The sequence below is a fragment of the Tamandua tetradactyla genome, chromosome 1 (assembly GCF_023851605.1).
Source record: "Tamandua tetradactyla isolate mTamTet1 chromosome 1, mTamTet1.pri, whole genome shotgun sequence".
Classification (NCBI taxonomy): Eukaryota; Metazoa; Chordata; class Mammalia; order Pilosa; family Myrmecophagidae; genus Tamandua; species Tamandua tetradactyla.
In genome coordinates this window covers 39786445-39812509 of record NC_135327.1, presented here as the reverse complement: position 1 = coordinate 39812509, position 26065 = coordinate 39786445, and the positions used below count along the sequence as shown (strand labels likewise).

The 26065-nt window shown below is 37.6% G+C and overlaps 1 protein-coding gene across 13 annotated transcripts in view; it reads right to left on the bottom strand.

Moving 5' to 3' along the window:
• The window catches only part of RALGAPA2 (Ral GTPase activating protein catalytic subunit alpha 2), a 426648-nt gene that overhangs the window by 154545 nt on the left and 246038 nt on the right, over nt 1-26065 (bottom strand). For 12 of the 13 annotated variants that reach the window (XR_013157020.1, XM_077114723.1, XM_077114751.1 and 9 more), the window contains 8 exons: nt 24698-24826; nt 23708-23766; nt 18583-18691; nt 13590-13700; nt 12286-12354; nt 12021-12158; nt 9082-9265; nt 1802-2573 (listed from right to left, as the gene is read on the bottom strand). Coding sequence is in view for 12 of the 13 variants with exons in the window: in XM_077114723.1 (XP_076970838.1) it covers nt 1802-2573; nt 9082-9265; nt 12021-12158; nt 12286-12354; nt 13590-13700; nt 18583-18691; nt 23708-23766; nt 24698-24826 (1571 nt within the window). In the remaining variant the exon portion in view is untranslated. The remainder of the gene's footprint in view (nt 1-1801; nt 2574-9081; nt 9266-12020; nt 12159-12285; nt 12355-13589; nt 13701-18582; nt 18692-23707; nt 23767-24697; nt 24827-26065) is intronic. The other variant, XM_077114762.1, reaches the window with a different exon arrangement.

The following is a 26065-nucleotide window of genomic DNA, read 5'->3' as shown; positions in this document are numbered from 1 at the left end:
TTTGATAAGGCAGTCAAGCCAACTCACCTGGGACAGAACGGTCTCTTCAATAAATGGTGCCTAGAGAACTGGATATCCATATGCAAAAGAATGAAAAAGGACCCATATCTCACACCCTATACAAAAGTTAACTCAAAATGGATCAAAGATCTAAACGTTAGGTCTAAGACCATAAAACAGTTAGAGGAAAATGTAGGGAGATATCTTATGAATCTTACAATTGGAGGTGGTTTTATGGACCTTAAACCTAAAGCAAGAGCACTGAAGAAAGAAATAAATAAATGGGAGCTCCTCAAAATTAAACACTTTTGTGCATCAAAGAACTTCATCAAGAAAGTAGAAAGACAGCCTACACAAGGGGAGACAATATTTGGAAACGACATATCAGATAAAGGTCTAGTATCCAGAATATATAAAGAGATTGTTCAACTCAACAACAAAAAGACAGCCAACCCAATTACAAAATGGGAAAAAGACTTGAACAGACACCTCTCAGAAGAGGAAATACAAATGGCCAAAAGGCACATGAAGAGATGCTCAATGTCCCTGGCCATTAGAGAAATGCAAATCAAAACCACAATGAGATATCATCTCACACCCACCAGAATGGCCATTATCAACAAAACAGAAAATGACAAGTGCTGGAGAGGATGCGGTGAAAGAGGCACACTTCTCCACTGTTGGTGGGAATGTCAAATGGTGCAACCACTGTGGAAGGCAGTTTGGCGGTTCCTCAAAAAACTGAATATAGAATTGCCATACGACCCAGCAATACCATTGCTAGGTATCTACTCAAAGGACTTCAGGGCAAAGACACAAACGGACATTTGCACACCAATGTTTATAGCAGCATTATTTACAATTGCAAAGAAATGGAAACAGCCAAAATGTCCATCAACAGATGAGTGGTTAAACAAACTGTGGTATATACATACGATGGAATACTATGTAGCTTTAAGACAGAATAAACTTATGAAGCATGTAATAACATGGATGGACCTAGAGAACATTATGCTGAGTGAGACTAGCCAAAAACTAAAGGACAAATACTGTATGGTCCCACTGATGTGAACCGACATTAGAGAATAAACTTGGAATATGTCATTGGTAACAGAGACCATCAGGAGTTAGAAATAGGGTAAGATAATGGGTAATTGGAGCTGAAGGGATACAGACTGTGCAACAGGACTAGATACAAAAACTCAAAAATGGACAGCACAATACTACCTAAGTGTAATGTAATTATGTTAAAACACTGAATGAAGCTGCATCTGAGCTATAGCTTTTTTTTTGTTTTGTTGGTTTGTTCTGTTTTTTATATATATTTTTTGTATTTTTTATTTTTATTTTTTTCTCTATATTATCATTTTATTTCTTTTTCTGTTGTCTTGCTATTTCTTTTTCTAAATCAATGCAAATGTACTAAGAAATGATGATCATACATCTATGTGATGATATTAAGAATTACTGATTGCATATGTAGAATGGAATGATTTCTAAATGTTGTGTTAGTTAATTTTTTGTTTAATTAATAAAAAAAAAGAATGGACACAGTGGCAACTTAAAAAAATGAAAATGCTTGATTTGCTAAAATACACAAGAGTTATTTGGACTTCAATCTGTGTATCAGCAGAACACAGTCTCATTTCTAGCTTCAATTTTGCAGCAGAAAATGAACTGTAAATGTTGCAACAGATAAAAATCTCCACTTCCATTCTGATTCCCCAACTCCAAACTGATAAAAAGAACAATCACATGAAAAAAATGATGAAATCATTGAAGGACTACAGGGTACTGTTACCTTCTGTCCCAAGAATTCATCCCCAAGTCGTTGAGCAATAACCTGCAGAAATAAAAGGGTCCTCGTGGCTCCATGGGTATGGGCTGCCCTTGACAGGTGACTTTCATTGTAGAATCTGAGGCATACCTCTGCACATATTCATCTTCTTGTGCATTCTGGCGCAAAATGACTTCTATGATATCCTTCTCCTGCTCACAGCTCATTCCACAGGGTGGTGGGGAAGGCTCATTTAGCTTTAGCTGCGATGGTAAAAGGCATTCAGGACTAGTGTGCCCAAGGTTTTCAAGTAATTTGTCGAGGGCATCATCTCCCTCCTCAATTTGAGAAAAATCTCTCTGAGGTCCAAATGTTTGATGATGCCAGCCTGAGATGAGAAATGAAGGAGTTCTTCCACTGTGTGCTAAGCAGCCTTCCAAAGGCCCATATAAAACTTTCCCATCCCAAGAGTACTTTCCTGAGATATCCCTCACAATTACTCTCACATCAGAGAGGGCACCCTCCCGGGGTCCACCTGCCGGTCCTTCTGTGGGTATTTGCAGGTATGAGATGAGGGTGCTGTCATTAAATATAAACAGCTGCAGGTTTGGGCTCCTGAACACCTCAGAGGACAGTTCAGAGGACTCCACATAGGCATTGTCATGATTCTCGCTGACAAGGCTGTGCAACATGGCAGGACCTCCGCTCAGGGGGTAGTGCCCCAAGTGGTTCACCAGGTGAGCCATCACCATCCGAGCAGTCAGAGGAATCAGTTCCAAACTCCTTCTTCTCTTCTCTGTAAACATAGTAAAGAAAATACGGGATGGGTTGAATGAAGAGTAAAACTGAACACACCAGATTTCAATCTGTTCTTAAATGTTTGACTTTTTTGGTCTGGAAATTTTTCCACCTCTTTTTCTTTTGACACTATTTCTGTTTGAATTAAAAAGCATAATTTAAAGAGACTGCCAAAAAAACCAAATTACATGAAGATTTCATTCCAAAAGGGTGATTCAAAAAAACTGTATATATAGCAATAAACAAGAGCAATGTCCCCGTTCATAAAGAGCTGACAGGTCAAGCAGCCTTAGCGAGGTAAAGGTCCACAGCTGCAAGAGACTGAAGAGTTGGTGGCCTTTGAGTGGCACATGGCTGGGAGAGTGGGTTGCAGAGAGGCTAACCTGCACCCCTTCACAGGGTTTAGGGAGACCTGATAAGGAAATGAGTCAAGCTTGTGGCTGCTTCAATAAATTTGAAGTAATTTGCTTTATAATCATTGTGACAATTTATATTTCATTTATACATTTTAAATAATTAAGAGAATCAGCCATAATTCATGGAAATACTTAGAAGACTTTAACTAAATGTATGACTGATGATTAAGCACTCAATACAAAAAATACAAAAATGTATAGAAATATATAGAAAGAGTTGGACCACAGCATGGAAATCAGGTCATGTAAAATGAGGTATATAAGGGTAAAGCAGATATATGAAATTTGTAAGTGTGGACTGAAGTAACTACTTAAGCTGGTGTGTAGTTAGGGAAATTTTAATCTATGAATTTATGAAAGAACTGTGCATTAATCTAAGAACAAGAAAAAAATGAAACCTATTAATTTTTTATTATTGTTTTTTAACTTTTTTTTATTGAATCATATAACATATACAAAGCAAAGAAATAAAAAAGCAATGGTTTTCAAAGTACTCTTCAACAAGTGGTCACAGGACAGATTCCAGAGTCTGTCATGGGCTACCATACGATCCTCTCATACTTTTTCTTCTAGCTGCTCCAGAATATAGGAGGCTAGAGGGCTTAAATTTTTTTTTATCATCACAATCGTCTGAAACCTATTAATTTAAACCAAAAAAATCACTAGATTTTTAAATAAACTAAATTTATAATTTGGGCTTAAAGGTTTATAAATTCACAACAGGAAAAACCAAATACTACTTAAAACATAGATAATTATAAATATATTTCTTCAAGCTAAAAATTAAAATTCCAAGTGATTTATCCCAGTGCACAATCAAGTCCCAGGATCTAAGAAATTCTGTAGGACAAATGGGAGAACAAGATTGTCCTGAGTTTTCCTCTTATTTTTTTTTCATTGCAAGGAACAAGAAATCATCTGTATTTAATAATGCAAAATAAATTTCACAATAAAAAACTCACTGTTTAGTAGTAAAGAAAGGCTGTCTATATTAGTGTCTGATACTACCTTCGTATAAGTATTTAGGAGTTCACATAGCTAAGGAATTAAAAACACCGTGATGAGATCCCTGGAATTGCATGCCTTCGACTTGTGTGTCCATAATAACTTTTTCAAAAGTTACAAACACTGGGTATTTATGCTTATTATTCCATATAAATGCACCACTAGAAATGTAAATGCCAAAATCAACAAATGCAAAGCTAGTTGGAAGTTTGTGAGTTCAGCCTGGAAGACATTCATAGTGATTGCTGATGGAGCAAGTTATAAAACACTAATGGTGGGGGTGCAAGGGTAAATTCAGTGTTAGAATTCGTCTGCCACGTGGAAGACACGAGTTCAATTCCCAGTCCATGCACTTCCATCAAACAAAACTTCAACAAATGGTGCTGCAATAATGGGATACTCACATGGAAAAAAGAATGAAATGCCGCCATATAGCATACAAAACAACAACAACCACCAAAAAAAAAATTACTAATGGTACAGGTCCAATTTGATAAAGCCCAAGGCAGACAATAACTTTTACTCACACAGGTTATGTGTGAGTAAAATGTGAGATAAATGTAAATTTATATTTAAAATTTATATTTTATGAATGTATTTGAATTCATAATAGGAAATCGACCTGGAATCACACTAATAATAAATCATGACAGACCCAATAAAAATCCCAATTATCTTTGGTACTGAAAAGTCAAGAAAAGGAATATTTGAGAACAATTACTGAATTGTTCTTCCCTGGCAGATTTCAGCTGAATGAACTTGCCTGTAGGTTCTCTGAAAGAGTAAGGGAAAATCTGGACTCCAATATAGGAAAAACCTGCTCATGACTTCCACAAACTATTAAAAAATTTCCAAAATATTTTAATTTTATTTTTCTAAATTTAGAGATGAAATATTAAAGTAATAATTTTAGGTTGGCCTTTAACCTTCATTTTTAAAAGCCCATCCTCTCCCTTGTTTTAAAGCAATCAAGCATTAATAAGTAGAAACACATGTGTGTGTGTCCATTAACTACTCATCTCGGAGCAGGGAAGATACAGGGTCTGGCTGCCACCTCAGCTTTAGGTGGTTGAACATGTTTCCTTTAACTCTACTTAAAAGGAGTAATTACAACAAATAGGAGACAACTGGTCTATGAAAAAATCAACTAAAAAGAATAAATATACAGTGTTTCTTTATCAGAAATGTTAACTGATTAGAAATAATTTGGTTATGAATGGTCAATTAGAACACTGAACAGAAACCAAAATACCTCCTCAAATCTGGGTATTTTTGTTGAACCAAAAATAACTAAGCTATCACCTTTATTTTACCTATTAACTTCTCCCAGGATATGACCAGGTAGCAAGAGTGTCTGTGTAGGCCACATATTTTTAAGCTTGTTGCTTTTTTGTTCTGTTAAAACTCTTTGTCATAGACGTTTACACAATTATCTTTTAGTACCATTGAACTATGTTGGGATGAGTTTGCACAAAGTCCTGAGGTTTTCTGGAGAATAGATATTCAAGTCAAAGAGTGTGGTACATTTAAAGAAAAGTGGTACAAAAAATCAAATGTGCATTTTTAGGCTGTTCCTTTTTCACTAAACAATCAATCTTTTTTCGGGGGTGGGGGGAGGTGCGCATGGTCTGGCAATCAAACCTAGGCCTCCTTCATGAAAAGCGAGCATTCTTCCACTGAACCACCCATGCACCCTCTTCTGCTATTTTTAAGGAATGAATCCTGAGTGATTGTGCTGGTTTGAAAATATTATGTAACCCAGAAAAGCCATGTGTTAATCCTGATCCACTCTCATAGGAAAAGCCTTTTCTCTTAATCCTGATTCAACACTGTAGTGTGAAACTATTGATAGATTATCTCTACAGAGATGTGGCATGCCCAACAGTGGGTGTGACCTTTTGATGAGGTAGAGACGTGAGTCCACCCATTTCAGGTGGGTATTGATTAGTTTACTGAAATTTTTAAAAGAGGAAACATTTTGGAGCGAGCCAGAAATGACAGAGCAGACAGAAACTTCAGAGCAGAGCTGAAAGGCAGAGAAGAGAGACATGGATGTTTGGAGATGCTTGAAGCCCAACAGATGTCACCATGAGATGTTAAGCAAGCCAGAACCTATAGAGAGCCAACAGAAGCCAAGAGATGAAAGCTAGCCGTGGAGAAGCAAAGTGAGGAACTCTCACAGGAACAGAGGCCGAAAGCAATGGAGCCTAGGAACAAGGGACCAGCAGATGCTAGCTACGTGACTTCCCAGCTGACAGAGCTGTCCCAGACCCATCAGCCTTTCTTGAGTGAAGGGAACCTCTTGGTGGTGCCTTAATTTAGACACTAACACTTCCTTAGAACTATAAGCTTGTAACTTATTAAATTCCCCTTTTTAAAAGCCGTTCCAGTTCTGATATGTTGCCTTCTGGCAACATTTAAGAAACTAACACAGTGTTGTACTTCGTTTTAGGTACTATAGCCATGTAAGGTAAGCATAAATTAATGACTTTTGGAAAAAGCAAATTAATGTTCTTCCAAGACAAGGGATTGCAAGATAGAAAACAACTGAAGAAATGGATCAAAGTTCATTCGGATTCAGCTTCCATTACTGACTTATCCACCCATGGAAAAAAAAAATCCCTTAAACTGGTTGCTGGGATTTTTGTACCACTTTTAAAGCAGATTTTTTGTACCACTTTTCTTTAAATGTACAACACTCTTTGACTTGAGTATCTATTCTCCAGAAAACCTCAGGACTTTGTGCAAACTCATCCCAACATAGTTCAATGATACTAAAGATAATTGTGTAAACTTCTATGACAAAGAGTTTTAACAGAATAAAAAAGCAACAAGCTTAAAAATATGTGGCCTACACAGACACTCTTGCTACCCGGTCATATCCTGGGGGAAGTTAATAGGTAAAATAAAGGTGATAGCTTAGTTATTTTTGGTTCAACAAAAATACCCAGATTTGAGGAGGTATTTTGGTTTCTGCTCAGTGTTCTAATTGACCATTCATAACCAGCAAAAAAAAAAAATCCTTTAAACTGGTTGCTCATTTATAAAATGGAGCTAAAATCAGGATGGTGAGATTCCAAAACCCTTGTCCTAACTGCATGATTGCCACCTGCTCTTGTCTTTTTCATCCTCACCAAACCAACCCCTTCAGGGTAGCCTGCACTAGATCCCAGACTCTGCAACCCTGCAAGCATCCCAGGGACCCAGTTCCTGCACTTGGCAGCTGCCTGCTCTTTCTTTCCTCTCTCCACCAAAGGCCTTACCAGAGCAGTTTGTCTTGGTGTCCTGATGGTCACTGCACAGGTCAGTAGATCACATTATCTGTCTACAGACCACCACACTCTGATGAAAGTTCTCTGACAAAACCCAGTACCCATCATTCAGATGGGCTATCAAATAGCTCCTGTTCTGTTCTTGCCTTCCTTGAGCTTTTTGAAGCCTGCCCTGCAGACCTTCCTCTATTCCTTAGGAAATTTCTTCCCTTGACCACCCAATGACTCGGTTGTTTTTCCATTTCTCTGATTTTGCTTTTATTTTCCTTATCATTATTTTTTTAATTAGAGAAGCTGTAGGTTTCCAGAAAATTCATTGTAGAAAATACAGAGCTCCCACATACCACTCTCTCCCTCCTACAATACATTGCTCCTATTACTAATACTTTGCACCAGTGTGGAATTCTTGTTATAAACAGCATAATTATAATTATACCATTAACCAGAGTCTATACTTACATTAGGGTTCACTGGGAGATACAGTCTTATGCTTTTTAAAAATTTTTCATTTTAGTACCATATATGCAACACCAAATTTCCCCTTTTAATCATATTCAAATTTGCAATTCAATGGTGCCAAGCACATTCAAAATGTTGTGCTACCATCACCATCATCCACTACAAAAACTCCTGCATCACCCTACATGGGAATTCTGTACCAATCAAATCTTAATGCTTCATTCCCTCCCTCTACCCTGGCCCCTGATAATTAGTATTCTAGTTTCTGACTCTATAAATTTGCTTATTCTAATTATTTCATATCAATGAGATGATACAACATTTGTCCGACGTTGCTTTTCTAGTAATATTCCCTCATTCCTTTCATTTTAAGCATGTTTTCACACCTCCTGCCCACCAAGATTCCACTCTTGGGCCGGGCTTTTTAATTTGCAAAGTCCATATAATTTTCATGGATGATCTAATAACCTACATTTTTAAAAACGTTTTCTGTAAACTTTTAATTTTGAGACAACTGAAGATTCACAAGCAGTTGTAGGTGATAACACAGAGAGAAACTGAGTACCCTGGCCCCAATTTTCCTGAATGGTAACATCTTGCATAATGATAATATAACATCATGACCAGGAAATTGACATCAATACAATCCATAATTAACATTACTCAGAATTTCTCACTTACTTGTGTGTGTGCATTTTCAGTACTATGCAATTTTATCACATGTGTAGAAGACACACCCACATTTTGACTCACATTCCAAGGCCCAGAAAAAGCTCTTGTCATTTTGGGGAGGGAGATGATTGAAGAAGAAATTCAGTAGCCCCTAAGTCCTGACAATAACCCTCCTGCCCCATAATGAACCCACTGCTATGAGTACAGCATGCAAATTCCCATCTCTTTCTTCAGGACGCCCTCCTGATTGGAAATACTCTAGAGCCCTTTCAAAGCCCGCTCATCCTTCAAAGCCTTGCTGATGCCAATTCTGCCTAGAAAAACCTGCAGTGCTACAGGAACATAAATAAGTCTTTCTGCACTATACCTCTATCATTAGAAGTAAAGTTCCAGGGGAGAAGAAATGGGTCTTTTCTGTGTGTGTTTCATAGATCTGAGACATACAGACCCTCAACAATAGATCACCATTTGAATAACTAAGGCAGGAAAAGAGAGGGAAGGAGAAAAAGCAGAGAGGAAAAAAAAAAAAGAAATGGGAAGGCCAGATTTGCTATCACAGAGAACTCTAGAAACTAGGACTACAAGAACTAGATTTTTTTTTATAAATCACAAAACAAGTACAAAGAAAAGGCTACAATCCTTCCTCATCCTGCCTACAATTCACATTCTGAAGAGTACTCACCCTCTTCAACAGTAAGCAGGTTGCCCAATTCTGCTGATGAATAATATTGGACTGGCTCAGAATTCTTAACATTTGCCAGTGGCAGAAAAGGGTCGTAGTCTGAGGATGAAAGGTCAGCCAGGGTCAGTATGTAGTGACTCTGTTGGGTATATGTGCTTGAGCCACACACGCAGCAGTGCAGGACCTGTGAAAACAGAAGGGGATGAGACCCACGGATACCACCAAGCCCTGTCCCCTGATGACTAACTGATCTAGCAAGCACGGCTCTTAAGAGGGAGGACAACTACTTGGAAATACCTGAAAACATCAAATCCTTTCCAGTCCAAAATACTTTCTTGCTTTTAGCGTGTTTATTTTCCTCCTTACACATTAACACCAATAAAAACACCCTCCAGGCAAAAGAAAGCAAAAATTAACATGTGCCATTTTTACCATACTGTGTGGTTGACCATACTGAGGTCCTCCTCCAGTATTCCAGAGACAACACAAGTACAAGGACTATGTCAAGAGAGGAGGAGCTGTGAGACAAATCACAGGTGAGACAAACATCACTTGTGGCAGAGGGTAGCAGAAGCATTAGCCTACCTCATGGTTTGGGATCTAGTTTAGAATAACATGACACAAGTAATGGTAAGGACTGATTTAATACATTTTCTTAAAAGTGCAATTTAGTATAGAGTAAATGTAGTACAATTTTAAAAAATATTCTCCTTTCCACAAAATTAGTTTCCTGAAAGCTCACCGGTTGTTCAAAAACTGTAGTCAACTGAAGGTCTATCTACTCTACTGTGCTTTCATGTAAACACAAGCCAGGCAAACATACAAAATCTTGAGTATCCTAAAATGTATGAAGGAGGTATTAATTGTGCTGAATTTTATTTTTTGCTCATAAATTCAGGAGAGCGAACAGAACTGATTTTTATGAAAATCAGGGCAATACTTTAGGCATAAAGAAATAACGGAATCATTGTTGGATTAAACATATTTAAACAAATTCACTTCTAGGTGACTAGCTCTGACTCACTTCCATGGCAGGAGGCCCTGTGGTCAGCTATCCTTTGTACCTGGCTAAAAAGTATCATGAACTGTGGCCAGCAGGGATAATCAACTGGATAGGTCCTCTTCTTGCAGAAAAAAGCTGTACAGGAAAGTCCCCTTATAGTCATTCTCTAGCTTAAGGTAAAAACTGAGCTCCTGCCATTGAAAGGAATAATTCCAATTAGTCAAAAATGCAATAAATATAAGAAATGCAAATTAAAATCGCAACGCACTAGAACTCCACACCTACTAGACAGTACCTAGTGTAAGGCCACAATTCTTAGACACTGTTGGTGACAGTGTAAATTAGCACAACCACACTGTGGAGAATTATTGGGGGTTTTCTACTAAAGCAGACACATCTAAATACACACCCACCAGAAATGCACATAAAAAGCTTGTACTAGACTGTTCACAGGATTTTTTTTAATGGTCCAAAGCTCTAAATTCCCAAATGTCCACCAACAGTAGAATGTATAAATAAATTGTGGTTTATCTCGATGTAGATGCTATACAGCAATAAGAGTGAAAAATCTACAACTATTCACAATAGTCTGAATGAATCCTTTAAAAATGATGTTGAATGAAAGACACCAGGCACCAAGAGCACATAATTGTAGGATTCCACTTATAAAAGTTCAAAAATATTCAAAACTAATCTATGCTGCTAGATGGTCAGGAGAGGGTCACCCTGGGTGTGAGTATAGGATGGAGGCTTCTGGGATGCCAGCAAAGTTCTGATTTCAGGTTTGCTCACCTTGTGAAAATCCATCAAATTCTCACTTATGACTGATACAATTTTCTTCAATATATGTACTTCAATATTATATATCAACACAAACTTTACTTTAAAAATACAGTAAAAGTTTCCAATAAATGTATGCATCTTGTTACTCAGCAGGTGACTTTTATACTGATGGACAATTTCAAGAGAAATCTTGTAAGGAAAGAAATAATTTAGAAAATAGATCAATTTAAATGACTGTGGCTGATTTAGTTTGCCCAACACAGTCTCATAAAGGTTTATAAGCACAGTCTCATAAAGGTTTATAAGCAAGAATGATACAGTATCTAACTGATCCTAATCAGTTACATTAGGAATGAAGAAATGAAAGAGCTTCTTCATTTTAATAGCTGTGACAGTTATTAAAAATATTTTTGACCATTGAAGAAACCATTTAAAAGCACATAATACTCTTTAATAAGATTTCACCCATGGCTAAGTGTTTTAATTTTAATCTTTTTTTCCCTAATAGTAATTATTTAATGGACACGTGAATGCAGACGAAATAAGTAAATAAATAAGGTTTACACAGGAGAGACAGTTAAGGTCAATACAGAAGGTTATTTTGAAGGGCCCAGGGCAAATGTCACGTCTAGTAATCAATGGGGGCGTACATGTGTGAATTTAAAATATTTTACAAACCATGAAAATGATGAGGCTAACACTTTGATGGGATATATTTCCTTAATTTCTTTGTCATTTTTATATAAATCAAAGGAATTACTTGGATCATTGTGTTTTGTTCTTTTGTCAAACAGATTTTGTCAAACTAATGCTGTGGATATTCTCACCATATAAACAATTTTTCCTTAAATAAAGTAGATGTTGGCTATGTTCCATAAATCTTGGCAGTTTCTAACCAAACTGCAGCTGCTTAAAGGTGATGCTTACAAAAGTGCAGGCACCTATAATGCGGTAATTGTTGCTTCTCTACAATAATATCTGTTCTGCTTTTACTCCTTAGTTATTGTAGTCTGTCTTTCTTTTGCAATATTTAGCCCACCATAAACCCTTTTCAAAAGGGTACAGATAAGTAAATAAATGCATAAAACACATTTTGGTAATTCTCTGAGACTTACATATACCCTTTCCACCCGAGAGCCGGGTGCAGACTTACCCTGTAGATGTAATCCAGTAAGGGCACTCTGGACGCAGGCTGCTCCTCCAGCACAACCGTGGACACTGGGTGAAGAAGGGCTTTGACCGGCAATGCCATGCACCAATCCAGGAGGCAGAGTAGCAGAGAAACAATAAACTGGAAGAGGAGTCATAAACAGGGCTTCATACCACAGCCGTTTGTACTTTCCTATATGTATCATAGGTATTCTACTGGACATTTTAGGAAGCAAACTTTAGGAAAGTTTAGCAAATGTGCCACCTACCTTCTTATCTGTTTCCACTGAGGAATATTCTGCACTCGGTAAAAGAAAAGCAATTGTGGCCACAAGGATCTGTATAAAAAATAAATCCCCAATCAGACAGACCACAGGAATTGTGTCGGAAGTCATATGATAAAGAGTCCTGAGACGGCCTTGGTGACAAGACCAGTTTAGTACCAACTCACTAGGAGAGGGTGATAAAAAGCACTGTGCCAGTTTAGGGACATGTGTGATCTTGAAAACCAGGAGAAGGCAACGGGGCCAAGACTGGTTTCTACTTCCACAGGTGGGAAAATTGGGGGTCCCAGAGAAAGAAAGTAATATTTCTCTGCACTCGATCAACTATGAAAATGCTCCTGTTTAACTTTCTTATAAATTATTCCAGGTCTCCACCTGATGACCTGGTGTAATAGTACCCCTTTCACTTTAAAAGTAACCCCATTTAGATGACAAATTATGTCACCCTAAACCTCAGCTTTATATATGTTGCAGTCTTTTATATCCCTGTGCACAAAGTTCTATTTCACTCATGGCCATTCAAGGTCAAAGATCACTTGTGATTTCTGATATATCCCTGAAAGGACAAAGTGATCTCACCAGTGAAATCTGTCTAGAGATCAGAGAAAATAAATGTGTATTGCCTCTTCTTTCTCCCTGTAATACCACATGGGGACAAATCAAATTTCTTCGAGGAATTACCACTGGATGTATAAACAACAGGGCAAACTTTCAAATGTGCAGCAATAAAAGCTGGCAGGACTGGATGTGCCTTCACACTAGGCACCTATGGGAAATGGACAAGGCACCCTTAACTGTAACCAATCTTCAAGATTCTTCTCCCTCTCTTCCATGACTCCCCCACCTAGGTTATCAAGTTAGTAATTCCATCACAGCTGGGTAATCACACTTAGGGCAGAAAGCACTGGCCAGGACTTCAGCCTGTTTAGACAACTGCCCTTCCCCCTTCAAGGAGGGCACTGGAACCAGTTGCCCACTTCTTTTTGGCACTATCCACACTATTCTTAGGGAATGAAGCCCAGACTACAAAACACTTCTTTGTTGTGGTAGTGTCTGCCTTTCAAACACCTCGAGTATAAAACTGTACCCTGGAACACTGCTGGCTTCTTAACACCATGCCTGAAATCACAGCTGAGAGGAACCAGTTCAATTAACGTTACAATGAATGATTCACATGGCAATTTAATAGTAGGTTCTCTCACAATTATTTGAGTGTATATAATTAATTAAATATCAAACATAATAAAAAGGAAATGCTTATGTTTCAGCACTACAGGGAAAAGACCTACTTCTGCTATTTTCCGAGGCAGAGAGGTTTCAAATGTCTGAAGCTTTTCCCAGTAGGAAACCAGCAACTGCAGAACATCACAAGCTACCTGAGCCACGATTTTGTTAGGAACCTGTAAAAGAAAACAAAACCCAAAACCAGATAACATTGTTGAACTTGTGCATTATTCCTAAGGGAGAGCAAAACAGTTATTTTTTTACCTAGATCCATAAGGGTTACATTCATTTCTCTTGCATTAAATTCATGAAAAATATGCCCTATTATGAGATAGTTTATACATGACCACACCTCCATTCTACAACTACTGCTCATCTAGCATGTCTATAGTACTTTACATAATATTCCATAGAAAAAAGTAGCTGACATTTACTCATTTGGCAATTAAATTTATAATTTCAAATGCCTGATTCAGAGCATGTAAATCATAATTTTGACAAATTAGAGGAAATTAAAACGTAGTACACTGAGTATCCACTTATGCTGAACCTTTTAACACTTTACTCATTCTCTCATTAATACATCTTCATTAACAGCTCTGCAAAGTAGGTGTTATCTTCATTTTACATAAAGAGCAAGAGGGACTGAACAAGTGACTTTCTATCCTATGAAATGAGACTTAACCCATATGTGTAAAATACTAAGATACGTGTAAAATTAGCAACAATGAAAAAAGAATACAAGAGTTATGGTAAATGGCATTACTTTGAGAATTTTTCCTAAGGCTGATATGTTTAGGGTCACCACCAAGGTCTTCCGGGTGTTCACCACCTCTTGTGAGATGGCATGCAAAACAGCAGTTCCTGCAAGGACCCTTGGCCTTCTCACTTTTCATCCTGCAGGTGCAAGATAGGGACAAGGGGACCTTGCACCTCCCCTGCCCAGAACTGCAAGGCCTTGCTTTGGCCATCCAGACCCCAGATGACCTGATCCCCACAGGCCTCTTTCTATCCCTCAAACAGTCTGGCCTGTTTCTTTCTCAGGGACTTTGTACCTGCTCCAGGCTTTGCCGGGGACATGCATCCCCAGGTCTGCATGTGGTTGGCACTGCTCCATCTTTCAGATCATGTACTAATGCCCTTTCTGCAAGGATACCATGCCCATCCAAAGGGTGGCAGACCTCTCCAGCATTTCTGCTTTATCCCATTCCCCTGTTCTACTTTCTTCCTAGTTTTAGGGACTATTGGAGCTGATTGTTTCTGTTAGTCTGCTTGTTCCTTTGTGTGCTTATTTCTTTGCATATCTTATTCACCTTTCTGCCCCTAATGTTTAGTATAGCCCCCTGAAGGAAAACGCTTGGTGTATCTGAGGTGAAGATGGGACAAGGAGGGAGCGGAAGAATGCGAGTGGATCCTGGGTATGCTTCTGCTGCCTGATGATGGCCAGTCCATGACATAGAAAACCAGAGTTGGTTGGCTCTTAACTCTTTAGAAGGCTGAAACAGGTAAGAGGAAAATGATGAGCAACAGCACACAGATTAAAGGGCTAGGGGCAGAGAGGAGGGAAGTCAGGAAGACTGGGGTATCTGAGTGAGAGAGGAGCAGCCAGAGAAAACTCGAGAAGGCCCTGTGAATGGAGGGAACGCTGAGTTGAGCCTGGAAGATGGCAGAGGAAGAGTAGCTTTCGCTTTAGCTGTCAGCAGCAGGGCACTGGGACTAAGGCAGGAAGGTTGGCCTAGTTTGGGTGACACACGAAGGGTGGGTGAGGTGGGGAATGGTGGGGGTGAAATCACTCATTCATTTATTTGCTCATTCGTCCATCACTCACTCATCCAGCACAAAGTCATGGAGTAGTGACAATATGCCAGCACTGAACTCAAAGTATGAGACACAAAGATGAACTTTTTTTCTTAGATTTGTGAGCTCTGTCCTTTAGTAGAATAACCCAATTAGAACAGCCACATGGGGAATCAGAGAGAGGCAGAGGAGCAAAGGAGGAGAGAGGGTGCTATCACCAAGGACTGGGTTTTAAGTCAATAAGTTATTGTCTTTTTTAATAATGGTTAAAAATAGAGTTTTACAAGGAGGCCTAGTTGGCTGTATCTTGGCACTTTGATTTCTCAACAATTCATACTGACCCAGTTCCTTGACCTTCCTGAGTCTCCCATTTATTTCTAGGATGGGGAGAGTAGCAGCATTTACCAGGGCAGGGAGGACTCAAGGAGACCTTGGTCCCAGTGCTGTGCTGGGACAGGCCTGACAGATGGTGAGGATCCATATGGCTGGGCTATAGTTTTCTGGTGCTTAAATTTTTCCTCATAATCCCAGAAAATTGCAGAAATTTTTGAAAATTTATATAAGTACAAAGAAACAAATATAAAGTATTTCTGTTCCTCCCTCTGTTATCAATGTCTGCCTCTCTTCCATGTTATATAGAAACATTCTCAGACACCATCCAGTTATTAACAACTTTTCCAGGAAAGGGGTAGAGATGCAGGAACCATAACGCATTAAATATATATACTGAGATTTCAGAAAAAATAAAAGTGTTTTCTTTTTTAAACAGATCTTAGTATTGAGAAAACAGAGTATTTAAAAAAATGAATTAGCCCCTACATGGAGCATAACTCCCAGGGGTATAAATCTCCCTCACAACATGGGACATGACTCCTAGGAATAAGCCTGGCCCTAGCATCGTGGGACTGACAATTTCTTCCTGACCAAAATAGGTAAAAGAAATGAAACTAAATAAGGTTTCAGTAGCTTAGATTTTCAAATAGAGTCAAGAGGTCATTCTGGAGGTTATTCTTATACAAGCCTCAGCCAGATATTGCAAATTGCCATGGTCTGCCAAGCCCTAACCAACAGCATTCTTGAAAACCCTAAAGGAAACCCAGGTCTCTGTCTAAGACTCTATGATAAAGTTTTACTTATTAAGTTTATTTTTTTTGGAAGCACAAAACGTCCAGATTGTTCCTATGCCAGATAAACCCTGAAAACCAGAGGTACCAGTCTCTTCAAGAATATTCAGCCAGCTGCATATCCCTACCCCATATGTTAACATCCCTTTTCAACATGAAGAAGTCAGAAGGGTCATTGCCCAAATATCCCTAATGATTGAGAGAGTGATCAAATGAGATGGAGGAGCTGTAACAGAGAAGTTAGGATTTAACAAACGATTACGATCACTGAATCATTATATATATTTCTTTTTAGTTTCTGGTATATTAGAACAGCCTGAAGGAAATATCTGAAATGGCTGAACTGTAACCCATTCTATACTTTGAAATTTGCTCTATAACTATTTGTTAAAATGTACTTTGAAATTTATCACTTTTCTGCATTTATATTTAAATGTTTAAGAAATGTTTAAAAAATGTTTAAAAAATATTTAAAAAAATTAAAAATGTTTAAAAAAATGAATTGGGGCCCAGGCTGATACATGATTGCTATACAGCCTTCTCTACCTTGACAATTACATGTGAATGTTTTCACATGGCTTTGGGAGTCAAGGGTGTCTTGCACACCTCAGTTGGGCGAAGACCCTGATGTGGGGCCAGTACATCCTGGGTTTGAACCTGGTCAAGTCACCTCTGTTCCCAATAGGGTCATTTTCCTCATCTATAAATGGAGGTAACAATGATATCTCACCTTAGAGGGTGCTTCTAAAGAGTAAATATGATGAAAAAGGTCAATTGTTGGCATCTTGTTCAGGCCAGAAGAAGAGCTCATGAAAGACACCTTGGTTTAACGATTTCCCCATTCCTCATCACAGAGATCAGCACCAAACATTTCCCAACTTCCATATACAGGTGGCACCCATCCAGACATCATGAAGAGAAGATGGAAAGGACAAGATGAAACCCTTTCAGGTAGAAAAAACAAGACAGAGGAAGGAACATTTGGGGAACAATAGGCATTGAGTTTGGCCAGGAAGAAGAGTGGTTGGGGAGGACTGCTGGGGCAATGTGGCTGAACAGGCAGGTAGGGAGCTAGACCACAGAGAGCCTGAACTAGGCCAAGGACACAGGATGCCACTGGCTGGTTAGTTCACGAGCTGAAATAGAAAATGCACAGGAAGCCTTCTGCACATGTGGCACAACAGCAAGGGACACAGCAAGAGCCTGGAGTTTGGTGTCAGACTTTGAACTTCAGTCACTCTGGAGCCTCCAACAAGTTTCTTAACCCTCCTCTATCTCAGATGCGGACAACTGCATCACAGCAGAAAACTTCCACCAAATCTGCCTGTGCCAGGCAGAGACCAGGCCCTCCTTAGCTCTAGAGGAGGTAATTATTGCCATTATTTCTAAGCAGGAGACAAATAAGGACTTGGCAAGATTTGAGGTAAAGCCAGTGGCCTAACAACACAAGTCTAAGTTCAGTTATGGCTTGAATGCCACATAGATCTGCTTTCCACACTAGTTCCACCAAAAACATCTGCAGGGCTGTTGGCCAGTGACCAGACTCCTCGGGACCTCCATTTCCTCAGGTGTAAAACAGGGATTGTAACATCTACCTTGCAGAGCTGACGTGAAGATGAGCAAAAGCATTTAGAGCATTTACCATTAATACGGTTCAGGGTAAGTATTCCATAAACTGCAGCTCTTCTTCTCAGTAACAAAGCAAAGGAAGAGAAAGGCCCCAAAGTGCCTGCAGTATATTCCCCAGCGGGAACATCTAGATGCCCAGGCCTTCTCCAGTCCAACAGTAGAGGCTGGTGCACAGATTCTACTTTCTTGTCACCCTTTCTGACAGGTCACAGGTATCCTCCATGCCCTAGAAGCTGCCAGCCACCAGAGGACCCCAGTTGGCCACACAGGCTCAGTATGGGAATGCTCAGCCATAGATGGCTTGGTTGTAGCAGCCAATGGCGAAGCAGCATCTGTGGCCTCTCCTGGGAACCTCCCAGCATATATAACATGGCTCTTGGAAAAAGAATTTTGAATCATCACCTCTCTGTAATGTAAGCAAAACAAAGGTGGGGCTAATTCAAAATAAGACTGGTTTCAACACCTGGGATGAGCTTAATGTCAAACATATAGCACAAACTGGTAATACCTTCAAGGTTACACCTATCACATTGATGGCCTCTTTCACCTGAGGATGGCTCGTGCACTGTGCAAGTTCTTCACATATCCAGACCCCAAGGGAGCAAATGGCAATGCATCTGGTTAAAAAGAAGGAAAAGCAGGAAAACTATCATGAAACATAACATACCTTCTGGTATGTTTCACATGACAAAATGTTTATAATAATTTATACCAAAAAATAAAAATGATAGTTACATGTTTAACAGAATGTCTTCTTGCAAAAAAAGATACCCTCAATAGGCTAGTTTTTAGTACAAACAAACCTTCGTATAGGTTAGTACTTAAATATTTAATGAAACCAACAGCATATTTGCTGTTAATTGTCACAGCCCATGTGACAGGGTTTTTTTGAAAACATTATTTTGTTATATTTTATTGTTCCAAGACATTTTTGAGGAAGAGTTTGAAACCTAAATCTTCAAAATCAAATTTAATTTAAATCTTCTCAGTTCTAAATCAATTTTAAATGGCAGTGCCCTTTGGAATTGCTATACTCCACTATCTTTGCAAAGCTGAGATAATCATTTGCTAATTTTCTCTCAGTGCCGAGAAATAAAATTAAAATACTTGTTCCCAAACCAGTTCACTTTTGGAACAAAAGAGGGATTCAAATCATGACTGGAAACATCCATTAGATGTAATATGCATGTGCTGTTCTTTGTAATTGGAATAAGTGGACAAATTCAGAATCAGTCAAATCATACATACTACTCAGATCTCTAACTGAAAGTTCCTTTGCTATTCAGGATAACTCAGCAATTAAAATCAATATATTTTGAAGTTTATCAAGCCACCGTGGTTCTCTGTATTTTCATTTCTTCAATTAGGATAAATGAACTGCTTCATGGCAAGTTTATTTACATGAATTAAAAAATCCCTGGGTCCATGTCACCTTCTCCCAAAAACTCACTCAATAAAAGCAGTGTGACTTCAAGTATACCGGGCCTTTGAGCTTCCCTCAACATCAGCATTCTACAGGAGTTCCCCACGGTGTAGAACTATCTAAATCTTTCTCTCCTCTTGGTCTAATGCCTACCTTATCCTCAATGTGAAAACTGTTCTGCACATTCTTAGTTTGCAGTAATTCTCATGTATTCTAATTTCTTCAGAAAGCCTATTTTCCCTCAGCTTAACTCAGATCCCAATATTTCAATCCACTAAAATCAATACAATGTGGAAGTACATCCAAAATTATATTTTTACCATTTTCTACAGAGCCTCTTTCTTTGCATTAACCTATGCTAAGTGTAATTTGTTAAGAGCAAAGGCCACTCATTTCTAGAAGCTGCAGCATTATGCATTAATCTGAAACGATGAGCTCTAACTATGCAAAGCATCTGTATAAAGCACCTTATAATATAAACTACTTGTACCTGCCTTGAGTTTTAAGCATAATATATAATAGCTCTTTCATGCTATTTTCTCACTTTGAAATTTAACATACTTTCCATTCTAATACTTTAAGTTATTCCCCATGCCTAGTTCTTTGGATCAAAAGTATGTTCTTTGTGATCTCAAGTGAATTTTATCTATAGTCTTCTTTTTGCTGATAGAAATATTCCCTTTACTCTCATTTTGTATTCCAACAGTCTCTTGATACTATTTGCTACTGTGCCATCTCATGTCACTCCAATTTACATAACAAAAACTTCTTTTATTTTTTCTTAATTCTTCTAAATTATCATCACCCACAATTTTTTTTTTTTTAACATGGGCAGGCACCAGGAATCGAACCCAGGTCCTCTGGCATGGCAGGCAAGTGTTCTTGCCTGCTGAGCCACCAGGGCCTGCCCATCACCCACAATTTAAACTATCTTCTCTCTTAATTCTCTTCCAGTTATGTGAAATCTTAATCATATTTCAAAGCCTGCTTGCCTTACAACATTTACATGGCCTCCTTTTTTAATTGCCTCCTTTTTTACACAACTAAGAAATATCACCCATGCAGTTCACATTTCAATTCCATTTTTTACATCACAGGTATCTGGCTTTCTACACTAAAAAAAAAAAGGGAAAAAATTAATTGCCAAGACATATTGATGTCAATTAAATGTGGTGGTTGTGGAAAAAGGACAAATCAAGAATTTTTCCCATGTTCCTGGACTGAAAACCTGCTTGGTACCATTTACTGAGATCTGCTGACTGAGATGAAGTCTGAGAAACAGGCAGATACTAGGAGTGCAGACAGCAGATTCAATGGCTCAATTATAGTTGTGTATGAGATGTGCTAAACCTTCAAGTTGAGATGATAAGTAGGTACTTGAATATATAAGCTAAGGGTTTATGCTTTATGAAAGCACCAGGGAAATAAATCAGAAAAAAACAGATGGCATTTAAAATTAGGTTAGAATAGATAAAAGCAAACCTGGAAAATCATACAGAAGGAGAAGAGTGCTGGTTTTCTAAATCTGAGTTACATTTAACATTCGAAGGTTAGGTAGGGTCTAAATCTGGACATTACATTCTAAGGTCCTGGCACTATTCAGGAAGATGGCAAAGATACTGACTAACTTTAGGGTTGGTAAGTAAGTATGTATCTTCTTGTTTCCTAAGGAGATCCAATGGTCTTATGTTGGAACTTCTCATTTACCCAGGATCTAAACTTCAGATGCGAAGTGCAGGGCTTGTATGTACGTTAAAATTTCTAGGGTAACCTCTAAAATAACTGAAAGAAAGTCTATGGCTTCTGAAAAAAAAACAGAGTTAATAAATGGAATGAGAAAAAAATAACAAAAAAAGAAAAGGTGAGAAAAAGAGGGAAAAAATGAAAGGAATTTTGAAAATGAAGGACCAATTAAAAATATAAAATTAGAAAAAATATATAAAATAAAATGACAGAAATAAGTCCAAATATACCAGTAGTTATAATAAATGTAAATGAACAAAAAGCTTCAGTTAAAAGATAAAGAACCAATAAAGATAAACTTGTAAAATCCAGGTATATATGGTTTATGCAAAGACATCTGAAAAAGAAGCAGTTAGAAAAGTTAAAGTTAAAAGGATGGAAAGTATTACGAAAAATACCTAAATTAATATCAGACAAAATGGTCTTTAAGATAGAATCATCCTTAGAAATAAATAGGGTCACTACATATGATAAAAGATTGGATTCACTATAGTGAGGTGATCATTTTGAACTTCTATGCAACTAATAAGAGGGCCTCAACATGTATAAAGCAAAAAGTGACAAACAAAGGGACATAGATAAATGCACCATAATAGTAGATTTTAATTAATCTCTTTCAGTAAATATTCAAAATAATGGGATGGGGGGAACCCAGAGAGGATACAGAATATTTTAAGCATATGACTAAGAAATTTAATCTAATGGCCGCATCTGGGCCACTATACCCAACTGAAGAACAGTATATACATTCTTTTCAAGTATACATGGGATGTATATAAAAACTAACTACGTATTGGGCCATAAAGCAAATCTCAACATTATCAAGGACTTCTCAGACAGAAAACAATTTTCATCCACAAAGCAACCAAGATATCAATAACAAAAAGATATCTTTGCTTCCAACACGTTAAGAAGTTAAGAAACATATTTCTAAATATCTCATGATTCAGTGAAGGTATTGGAATTTAGAAAAAGTTTAGAATAGAATGATAAACCTATTATATACCAAAACCTGTACAATTCAGAGAAAGCTGTCCCTAGAATTAAACACACAGTCTTAAATGTCATATGTTTGTAAAGGAGGACTGAAAATTAATACACAAAGTTTCCAAGTTAAGAAATAAAAAAAGAACAGCATAATAAATGTAAAAGAAAGTAAAATAATATAATAAAGAGCAGAAAGTATGAAATAAAAATAGAGGCTACAAGAGGTTGAACAAAGAAAAGCCTTTCTTTAAAAAGGCTAATAATATGTGATGAAAAAAAGAATGTTCATATCTTATGTTGATTGGTTTAATAAAATTGACAAACATTTGGCAAGACTAATCAGAAGAATCAGAAAATACATAAAATGCCAGCTTAAAAAATGGATATAACTACAAAAATGAGAGAGCTAAAAGATAAGCAGATAATATAGATAACAGATATGGCAGTATATTTCAAAACTCACATTAAATGGACAAATTCCTAGAAAATTTTAGTTTATAAAAACTCCTCCTGACTATAGAGAATGAAATAGTACCTGATTCATTTTGTGAGTCTACATAACCTTGTAACTGAACCTGATAAGGACAAGACAAGAAAGGAAAATTTCAGGCCATGAACAAAATTCAACTTTCTGAACCAAATCAAACACTGTATAAACTAAGTCAGAAATATCTTAAAATGTGAGATTGGCTTAATACTGGAAAATTGATTATAAATTTGTAGACTCAGTAATTTGTACTAAGCCATCCACAGAAGACAACTTTAGAAGTTAGATAAAATGCAAAAGAAAATTACCTAAAGTCATCAGAAACTAACAAGACAGTGAAGAATGACACGCTACTATCTTGAGATGAGTTGTGAGAGGGAGCAGGCTATGATCCAACCCAGGAGGCAACGAGAGGCTCAGGTGAGCTTGGGGTGACCTTGTGGGGTTGGAAGGAGAGGTTGCCAGAATGTTGCTCCTCTCCACCAGTTTCCCCACCTCTGGCTTCACTTGGGAGGAGAGGCAGGAACTTTTCATCATATAGGTTGCCCAGAAAAACTCCTATCTTGGTAAAAGGCTGCTGCCAGTCAGACGGCCGGCAGAAACAGTGAAATGACTCCAGATACTACCAAATGTTCCATGGGGACAAAATTGCTCCTGTTGGGAATTATTACCCTTTAGGAACACTATTTTTTAGTTTTTGGTTTATGCTTCCATTTTCTTTCTTATTGAAAATATCAGGGAATACATGTATGTATTAGTCATCTTCCTTTTTCTTACAGAAAAGGTAGTATATGATAATCTCTGAACCTATTTTCCCTTCATGATGACATTTTAAATAATCAGGTAAAGCAAAATTTTATACTTTTTAGAGCGTATAACAGTAATGTGGGTGTGTAATGTGAAAGCATGTTTTTTTTTGTTTTAACATTAACTGTTTACATGTAAATTATAGCTTGTGCTTCTAAAATAGTTTACCTTTTATTTAACATTTACCTTGCACATTCATTTGGTTCCTCTGTGGCGTTCTTCAATAAAATGTTTATGAGGTAATGCTAAAAACACAAAATTAAATAAATAAAAATTCTGTTTCACAATTTGTTTCCCACATGTTCTGACCGTGTTCCAGGCAGCTGAGAGCTACTGAATGGTCTTGAGAGGCTCCCTTCAGGGAGAACCTGACATGAAGGAAACTCAGGGCTTGGAGAAGAGGGATGGAGGAGCACTAGAGAGGTCTCAGTGGGGACTCTGAGCAACAAAGCCAAGAGTAGAGGGTTCCTGTGTATAAAAAGAAACTTTAACAGAGAGAATGAGACTCTCAGATAGAAAAATCTCAGGGTTTTTTAACTTTGAATGGAAACATTGAATTATAGATTTGTAATCCGTATTTTAGACGGATGGATGGATAGATGGATGGGTGAACAGATGGATGGATGGATGGGTAGATAGGTAGGTAGGTAGGTTAGACAGACAGATTGGGAGAGATAGATTTTGGGATTTGAAAAACATTTTTGTTTGCCTCAAAGTCATTTGAAAAGAAAACAAAATTCTTTATTTATTCTCCAAGAAATAATTTAGAATTTCAAATGATTAGTACTATTTAACCAGATTAACAATGAAACTATATATTTATCTCATTTCAATTATTTCTCTTAAGTTTATTTGATGTCCTAATGCAGCATAATTAAGCTAATAAAAATAATGCAAAGGTTTGTACATAACAGAATTATGATCCATAGGCATGATAAATAGGTCTAATAAAAAACATCTGAGGAAAATAATTATTAGTTTCTAACGCAATATGTACTAAATCCAACACATTTATACCTTCTAAAACATCCTTCTAAAAACAACTTTTGAAAATATTTAAACAGTATAACAAAATGTTCTGGGCTAAGTAGGTCAATGAATAATAATGAAAGAGATAATCCTGTCTCTATCATTACAAACTGCTAAATTCAAGATTCAGTAAAACGCACTATTTACCTTGACATCTTCCGTTCCTGTAATGACCTCGTTAAGTCCTGGCACTGCCTGCAGTAAAGGGGTTTCCTGGTACGTATTTGGAAAGCAGACAAGAGAACCCAGAATGGTGAGGGCTTCTGAATGAGGGGCCTGTACAAAAGAATGTGAAATACACCCATTTGTCTCTTAGTAAGTTAGAAACTTTAATAAGGGGCATGGTTTACTTCTCCATAATTTTGAAAGGAAATATTTAAATTAATTTTATCCTAGATGAGAAATACCAAATTTCATTATTTTTTCCTATGAGGATTTTTAAGGAAGGGAGGCTTGCCTAAATGAGAAAGCAAATTTCCAAGGAATCAAGGTAAACAAGCAATGGGAAAGTTGGTCTGCAGATTCATTCAGAGTGAGAAATGCAAATGATTCAGTCATGAGAGTTCAAAAACGTTTTTTAGGCTTAATGTTCTTGACAAAGCCAGGTCAATAGTACTTAGTATCATTTTTGCTGTGAAGAACAGCTCAGGAAAATTCATAAGGAAGTAGTGTTAGAGTTGAGTATGAAAAGATAAAGAGAAGACACAATTACCAAATTCCGTGTCTTTTATCAATATCTACTTTGCAAAATAATATGTAGTGTATGACACTGAGGGAGATACATAATCGCTTGCCTGCTTGTCACTGGGAATAGGGATATATTGAAGGCAGCATTTCACTAGATTTCCATTTCTACTCAGCTAACATTTACTAGCAGCTATGATTATTCAAGAATGGGGGCAGACACCAGAAGTACAAATTTAAATGATCTATCTTCCTACCCACCTGAACAGGTGTACAGTCTGTCTATCTACTGTTAGCTAAAAATTATAATGATGGCAGCTAACACTAATGAAGTTTTCACTCGGTACTGAACATAAATTTACTCATTAAATCCTCTCAACAACTTTATGAGGTGGATGCTATTATCATTCCAACTTCATAGGTGAGAAAACTGAGGTGCAAAGAAGTTAAGTAACTTTTCAAGGTCATGGGTTTAAACTCGGGCCATCTAAGTCCAGAGTCCACTGTGGGTCTATACTGCTAAGCACTTGGGATAAGAATAGTGCTTCCCTCCCTCAGACAGATGGCAGTTTGGTGTGTAGGATGAGGGAGAGCAAACAAAAACAGTCAAGTTCAACTGGATGAATGTGCTAGATCATCCTGGGAGTATCCTGGTAGCCAAGTACATTCACCTTTTAACCACCGTGGTTCTCATAAATACATTGGTAAATAAGAGAGAATATAAAACATGGAGAGAGATATTCTATGGGAGCCCAGATGAGGCAATGATTAGCTGTGCTTTGGACAGTTAGGAAACACCAAAAGTCTTGCTAAGAGCTACCCAGATGAGTA